Source organism: Phoca vitulina, unplaced genomic scaffold, assembly GCF_004348235.1.
Source record: "Phoca vitulina isolate PV1807 unplaced genomic scaffold, GSC_HSeal_1.0 scaffold1470, whole genome shotgun sequence".
Classification (NCBI taxonomy): Eukaryota; Metazoa; Chordata; class Mammalia; order Carnivora; family Phocidae; genus Phoca; species Phoca vitulina.
This window is the reverse complement of record NW_022591157.1, coordinates 1-7,893: the sequence shown is the minus strand read 5'-3', so window position 1 is coordinate 7,893 and position 7,893 is coordinate 1. Positions and strand designations below refer to the sequence as shown.

The 7,893-nt window shown below is 38.9% G+C and overlaps 1 protein-coding gene across 1 annotated transcript; it reads left to right on the top strand.

Annotated features, from left to right (window-relative positions):
• Positions 1 to 5,743: 5,743 nt before the first annotated feature.
• LOC116629567 (protocadherin gamma-A2-like) lies at positions 5,744 to 7,887 on the top strand (the record flags this gene model as incomplete). The annotated part of the gene is made up of 1 exon (XM_032399824.1): positions 5,744 to 7,887. A coding segment is annotated over exon 1 (1,740 nt), but the record flags the coding sequence as incomplete, so codon positions are not given.
• Between the last annotated feature and the right edge of the window lie 6 nt (positions 7,888 to 7,893).

The following is a 7,893-nucleotide window of genomic DNA, read 5'->3' as shown; positions in this document are numbered from 1 at the left end:
ACACGCTCATCAGCCAGGAGAGCTGTGGGAAAAGCGAGCCTCTTTTGGTAACTCAGGATTTACTTGAAGACAGAAAGGAAACATTTTCTCAGGTAAACTTTTTGTAAATTTATCTAGGTAAAAAGAATTACTGAGTTTACTTACTGTCACTCTTTACTACTAACAGTTCTAATAACTACTACTAATAACTACTACTAATAACACATATTTTTGTAGATTTCTATTTACAGATTCTGGGAAATTATTAAATGTTTATATCCCAGTATAATTATAATTGCCTTTTCATAGAAAAGGAGACTGTAAATAACTATAATGTAGGTGGTTGGGATGAAGAGTATGTGTGAGGTGCTATCTTGGTTGTGGAAAGAGCACCGCATCAGAAACAAGAAGATATGACTTCTAATATTTTCTTGCTTTCCTCTGGCCAAATAATTTAATTTTTCTTGTTTTACCATTCTCTTATCTGGCAAGGATAAGGCTTAACTAGAAAAGATCCACCAATATTTTTTTTAAGGTTTTATTTATTTTTGACAGAGGGAGTGTGTGTACAAGCAGGGGAAGCAGCAGGCAGAGGGAGAGGGAGGAGCAGGCTTCCCGCTGAGCAAGGAGCCCCATGTGGGGCTCGATCACAGGACCCTGGGATCATGACCTGAGCTGAAGGCAGACGCTTAACTATCTGAGCCACCCAGGGCTCAGACGCTTAACTATCAGATCCACCAATATTTATGTGACTGATAATGTTTTCCAATTTCTCTCAGTTATAAATACTAATTTATCCCTAAATTTAATATAAATGTCATCTGGCAAGGCCTGTTTTATCTGGGGACATTTGAAGAGGTAAAGGTTGTCTAAAGTATTATTTTTAGTTGTGTTAGGATTAAATTATAGGAATATATATAGGTTGTGATTTTTTGTTGAATATCTTAGCCCTTTGTTTCATCTTTTATTTTGAGATATTTTATGTATTCTGAAGAATACATTAGATGTTTAAATAACTTATGAAATGAGGTAATAAAATGAATGACAGAAAATTTACTATGCAACTTGAGAAGTAGTTTCAAAGCCTCCTGAGTTGTATATTATGCCTATAATGGAAGCGACTAACAAAAACCAAGTATATAGTCCATTTTAATGTGTGTGTTAACTCTTCTCAAGAAATGTATCATAAGGGAGTAAGTCCATGCTTTGACAAACTTACTCTACTCCAATAAATTAAAGAGATATACAAACAATAAAAAGAAGAAATAGAAAGCATGGTAAGGCACAAATAAAAGATAAAATATATACATGGGCCAAAGATGGAACAGAAAGTGGTGGGCCAGGATAAAGCTGTGGGAATTCCAGTCTTGGCTTAGATGCAGGCATTGACGGTCAGGAGGTTGTTCCAGCATTGTAACAGGGACAAAGTGCTTCAGGCTAAACAAGGAACCTGAGCCAGACTTACTACAGACTTACTACTTAAATCTAAAATAAGCAGTTTGGCCCCTCAGCTAGCTAAAACAGGGAGAAATTGCATTAAAATGCTGCCTACAAATTCCTGTGGTCCTGACTTTTTGCAACCTGCAGACCAAAGGAGAGAAGTGGATACAGATGCTGGCTTGAGAAAATGAACAAGTCTCTTAGACATGAGCTGTAATATTCACAGTACTACTGCTGCACACCATTAAGACCTACTTATGGCCTAGGACCTGCAATAAAAACAATTTCAAAACCATAAGAGACAAAACCCTCAACCCAGGAGGGAGGGAGAGGGAGAGAAAGTAGAAGAGAAAGAGCAATTAAGAAACTCTTCCACTTAAAATAAATCTACAAACCAAAATGTTGAAACATTGTCTTCTGGAGTTATTGTTGCTAATGAGATACTTTCAACAAATTGTCATTATCTTTAAGGTATCTCTGTTTTCTGTCTGATGGCTTTTAAAAAATTTCTCTCATCCTTGCTATATGTCTAAGTGTTGATTTTTTATTTTTATTTTCTGTTTGGAGTACATTCTCAATCACATAAGTTATTTCATGCGGCACCTGGGTAGCTCAGTTGGTTAAGCATCCACTCTTGGTTTCAGCTCAGGTCATGACCTCAGGGTCCTGGGATGGATCCCTCTGGTGAGCTCCACGCTCAGCGGGGAGTCTGCTTGAGGATTCTCTCTCTCCCTCTCCTTCTGCCCCTCCCCGTGTGCATGTGCTTTCTCTCTCTCACACAAATAAATAAATCATCAGCTATTTCAATTCTGGATTTTCTCAGCTCCTGTTAATTTAAAATTTTGCTTTTATGCATATATAAATGAGCTAAGTTTACCTATTAAAATACAGAGATTACCAAGTTGGATGATTTTTTAAATCCATCTATATTCTGCCGACAAGATACATGCTTAAAACAAAATTACACTGAAATAATGAAAATAAAAATATATATGTACACACACAAAAGAAAGCAGTCATGTCAATTTTAATATAACAGCAAAGTAGTGTTCAAGACAACAAACATTAATGGTTATTTTTTTAATGAACTGATCATAGTTACAAAAAAACAGACAAACAAAAAGATATAAAAAAATATAAGCTCCCATCACTGAACAATATAGCTTTGAAAATAATACCAGGAGATTTAAGCTTAATTCCATAAGAAATACTATACCCCACAGCTCAGAATTACTAAGCATACAGAATATTTGAACAACAGAATCTCTAAGCTTGATCTAATAAATCTGTACAGAAGCCTATGCACAACAAATACAGAATAGCCATTCTTTACATGAATATATGGAATCTACAGCAATTTACTACATAGTCATCACAAAAACAGGAGCAAATTTCAAAGTACCAATAATCTACATGCCTTATAACATGTACTTAATTCACAAAGCTGGGGTGGGGAAAATAGGGAGAGGTAGGTAAAAGGATACAAACTTTCAGCAGTAAGATGAATAAGGCCTGGGGTCCCTGGGTGGCTCAGTCGTTAAGCGTCTGCCTTTGGCTCAGGTCATGATCCCAGGGTCCTAGGATGGAGTCCCACATCGGGCTCCCTGCTCGGTGAGCCTGCTTCTCCCTCTCCCTCTGCCTGCCTGTCTGCCTGCTTGTGATCTCTCTCTCTGTCAAATAAATAAAGAAGATCTTTAGAAAAAAAGAAGAAGGCCTGAGTATCTACTGTATAACATGGAGACTACAGTTGATAATATTGTATTGTATTGTATAATAGAAATTTCTTCAGAGAGAACTTCAATGTTCTCACACATACAAAGAAGTAAATATTTGAGGTGATGGATGTGTTAATTAAATCAATAGGGGGAATCCTTTCACAATGTATGCATATATGATATCATTACATTGTACACTTTAAATATCTTACAATTTTATTTATTAATTATACCTCAATAAAGCTGAAAAAATTACAAAGCAAACATTTAAAAATAGTAAAAGGAAACAAAAAAGAAGTTTGGACACTTAAATCTATACCCCTAAATTACTCTTGGATTTAAAAAAATCACAATGGAAATGAGAACTATATAGAAAGGAACAAAAATTAAAATATTATTTAAAACTCTGGAATACAGGGACACGTGGCTGGCTCAATCAGTTGAACATGCAACTCTTGATCTCAGGGTCATGAGTTTGAGCCCCATGTTGGATGTGGAGCCTACTTAAAATAAAATAAAATAAAATAAAAAAATAAAATAAAATAAAATAATAAAAAAAATAAAATTGTGGAATACAGCTAAAAGAGTACCTAGGGGTAAATTTATAGACAAATAAAATAACTGAAAGCAAAACTAATTATTTAAAATAAGTGAATTTAGCAAGACACTCAAGAAACAAGGCAAACAAAAACCATTGTATCAGCATGAACTTTAAGAAAATAATAGGAAAAATAACAAAGCTAAGAGTATAAATTATTAATGTACAAACAAGGAAGAATTCTGATGATGAAGCAATTAAAAGCAGACAATAAAAGTCATACTGAGACCAGTGGGGAGAAATTAAAATTCTGTCAAGTCCAATGCTAGGACTAATATAGAATAGGCAGATGGCATGACTAAAATTCTTTTTAAAGATTCTACAAGAAAACCCCAAATTCTGATTAAAAACAAAGACTTGGACAAGAAGAAAGAAAACAACTTAATTCAAAGCAAGAAGCATGAGTAGGAAATAATATACAGAGTAAAACCAGCTATTGTCAAAAACAAAGGACAGGTAAGTCTTTAGATAGCTGCAGTAAGGGATGTTGAACAGTTATTTAATGAGACTTGAAAGCATCAAAACGATGTTGATGAAAAGATTTTTAAAATCTAAAAAAGTAGAGGCCCTACTAGAAAACAAGGTGAGTTGATACCACTTGTTTCCAATTTTTTCCATTCTCAGAGGAACGGATAAAAGCTAAAATGAAAAAAATTCAACAAGGAAGAAACCAAAAGATAAACAGACTGAAGTGAGACCAGAAGTGGGCAATTTCATTTAAGAATGTTGATTCAAAATCTTAATTAAGATATTATCAAACCTTATCTACCATATATTTAGAAATAATATTTATAACTTATGACTAAGTAGGGTTTATTTTCGGGATGCAAGGATATTCCAATATAAGAAAATCTAATAATGCAAAACTCCATATTAAGAGATTAAAGATAAAAAGCTACATATTCATTTAAATAGAGGCATAATAAAGCTCTTGAGAATATTCAACACATGATTAAAATCGTTTAGCTAAATAGGAATTGAAGGAAACATCCTTAACCTGATAGAGTACCTATCAAAAATGTATATGACTACCAAAGGAATCTACAGATTCAGTGCAATCCCTATCAAAATCCCAATGATTTTTTTGGCAGAAATAGAAAAAAAATCCATTCTAAAATTCATATGAAGTAGCAAGGAACCTCAAATAGCAAAAACAATCTTGAAAAAGAAGAACAGGGGTGCCTGGGTGGCTCAGTCAGTTAAGCATCTGCCTTCGGCTCAGGTCATGATCTCAGGGTCCTGGGATCAAGCCCCAGGTCAGGCTCCCTTCTCAGTGGGGAGTCTACTTCGCCCTCTCCCTCTGACCTTCCTCTTTGCTTGTGCTCTCTCTCTCAAATAAATAAATAAAATCTTTAAAAAGAAAAAGAACAAAGAACAATCCCCTTCACTTTCCTTAATGTTCCATGTGGCCTTTCACCTCCAAGCATTTGTACTGAAGTTCTAGAACACTACTCCAGACTCTTCTTCACCCATTCCTACCCTTTCGGAGTCATCTTCAATAATGTCTTGGAAAAGTTCTGACCCCTGGATCTAGGTTGGATACCCTTCTTATGTACCTCTTTCCATTGCCCAGTGTTTCCCACCTTTGTAGCAGTTAACATATTCTATTAAAATACTCTATTTAGTTTTCTGTGTCCTCGCCTATTCTGTAAGCTGCCTGAGAACAAGGACTGTGTTCATCAGGTTCACCATTTCTTTCTCCAGCATCAATCAGGCAAAGTGCCAGGTATATAATAGTCACCTAATTAAGTGTCTGATAATTCAATTTTTTAAAATACAGATGTTGAAGTTAAATTCTAAGGCACCAAGCACAGAAATGCAAAATATATGACCTTAGAAGATAATGTAGCTAATGTTCTAAAGTTGATCTTACTGCCTTTGAATATAAAACAAGAAGTTGGAGATGTTTGGAGCAAGGGCATCAGTAGCCTTGATGAATGCCTTGAGTGTTCAGTAGTAATACTTTCCTAGCAACTACTATCAAGGTCACATTTGTATACACATTCTTATTAATTCTGAGAAAAAGACTTTGAAAGAGCTACTTCTAAGGTATCTTAAAACTAAGATTCTTCAAAGCAACTTGAAAGTCACAAAGCTAACAAGCAAGAAATAACTTGGGTTTGCCTTAGAGGGTGCAGAAATTACTTAGGCCTCTGAGCGTCGCTGCTGCCCACCTTAGAAGTAAAAGCCTGCAAGACAATCAGTCCAACATTCCGGCTCCCACAACAAAAAGGGCTGGGCATTTGGCCCCCAAGCTTCCGGACAGGAAAAAAAAATCAGTTCAGAAGCTTAAAGTTCTCTCTACAGTGACCTGGGTCCTGTGAATGCTGGTCCCCTCAGACCCTGAGGAATAAAGACTGGAATCTTGCACTGGATGCTGGAAGTTGCCTGGGAGAGAAGATTGCAGCAGAAGAAATGGCGGCTCTGCAAAAGTTGCCACAACGCAGAAGGCTTATCCGGCTCTGCTTTCTTTTGGTTGTCTTGTGGGAGGTCGGAGCTGGGCAGATGCACTATTCTGTGCCAGAAGAGATTGACAAAGGCTCCTTCGTGGGTGACATCGCCAAGGACCTGGGGCTGGAGCCCCCTGCACTGGCAGAGCGTGGAGTCCGCATCATCTCCAGAGGTAGGTCGCAGCTTTTTGCTCTGAATCCGAGAAGTGGCAGCTTGGTCACCGCGGGCAGGATAGATCGGGAGGAGCTCTGTGCTCAGAGCACGCGGTGTCTGGTGAATTTTAACATACTCCTGGAAGACAAATTGAACATTTATTCAGTAGAGGTGGAAATAACAGATATTAACGATAATGCCCCTCGCTTTGGAGTAGAGGAACTAGAGCTAAAAATAAGTGAAATGACTACGCCAGGATTCCGAATTCCCCTAAAGAGTGCGCATGATGCGGACGTAGGAGAAAACACCCTTCAGAAGTACGAACTGAACCCAAATGACCACTTCTCCCTGGATGTGCGAAGCGGAGTGGATGGGAACAAGCACCCTGAGCTGGTGCTGGAGCTCGCCCTGGACCGCGAGGAAAAAGCCATTCACTACCTCCTCCTTGTGGCTTTGGATGGGGGTAGTCCGGTCCGATCTGGCACCTCCCGCATCTGTGTGACCGTCCTGGATGTGAACGACAACGCCCCTATATTTACACAGCCTGAGTACCGTGTAAGTGTTCCTGAGAATATGCCCGTAGGCACCCGGATACTCACAGTGACTGCCACTGACACAGATGAGGGATACAATGCCCAAGTGGCATATTTTCAAGAGAAAACCTTGGGAGAAACCCCAGAGGTATTTGAGCTTGAGTCGACATCTGGAGATATAACAATCACAAAGAGTCTAGATTTTGAGGATGCCAAAGTCCATGAAATTGATATTGAAGCTCAGGATGGTCCGGGCCTTCTGACCAGGACAAAGGTTATTGTGACAGTTCTGGATGTGAATGACAATGCCCCAGAATTTTACATGACATCTGCTACTAGCTCAATTCCTGAAGACTCTCCCCCAGGAACCATAATTGCACTTTTCAATGTACATGACAGAGACTCTGGGCAGAATGCATTTATCACATGTTCACTCCCCGAGAACCTTCCTTTCAAGTTAGAAAGATCAGTGGACAATTACCACCGACTGGTTACAACCAGAGCCCTTGACAGGGAACAGTTTTCCTTTTATAACATCACTGTGACTGCTAAAGATGGAGGGGAACCATCTCTGTCCAAGGATGCTTACATTTTGTTGCAGGTGGCAGACATCAATGACAACCCACCCACCTTCCCCCACATGTCCTACTCTGCCTACATTCCTGAAAACAACCCCAGAGGTGCCTCCATCATTTCTGTGGCAGCCCATGACCCTGACAGTGACGATAATGCCCATGTAACTTATTCTTTGACTGAAGACACTCTTCAGGGTGCACCCCTGTCCTCTTATATCTCCATCAACTCTGACACCGGTATCGTGTATGCGTTGCGCTCCTTTGACTATGAGCAGTTCCAGGATTTGCAGCTGTGGTTGACTGCGTGGGACAATGGGAACCCGCCCCTCAGCAGCAACGTGTCATTGAGCATATTCGTGCTGGACCAGAATGACAACGCTCCCGAAATCCTGTACCCTGCCCTCCCCACCGACGGTTCCACAGGCGTGGAGCTGGCGCCCCGCTCCGCA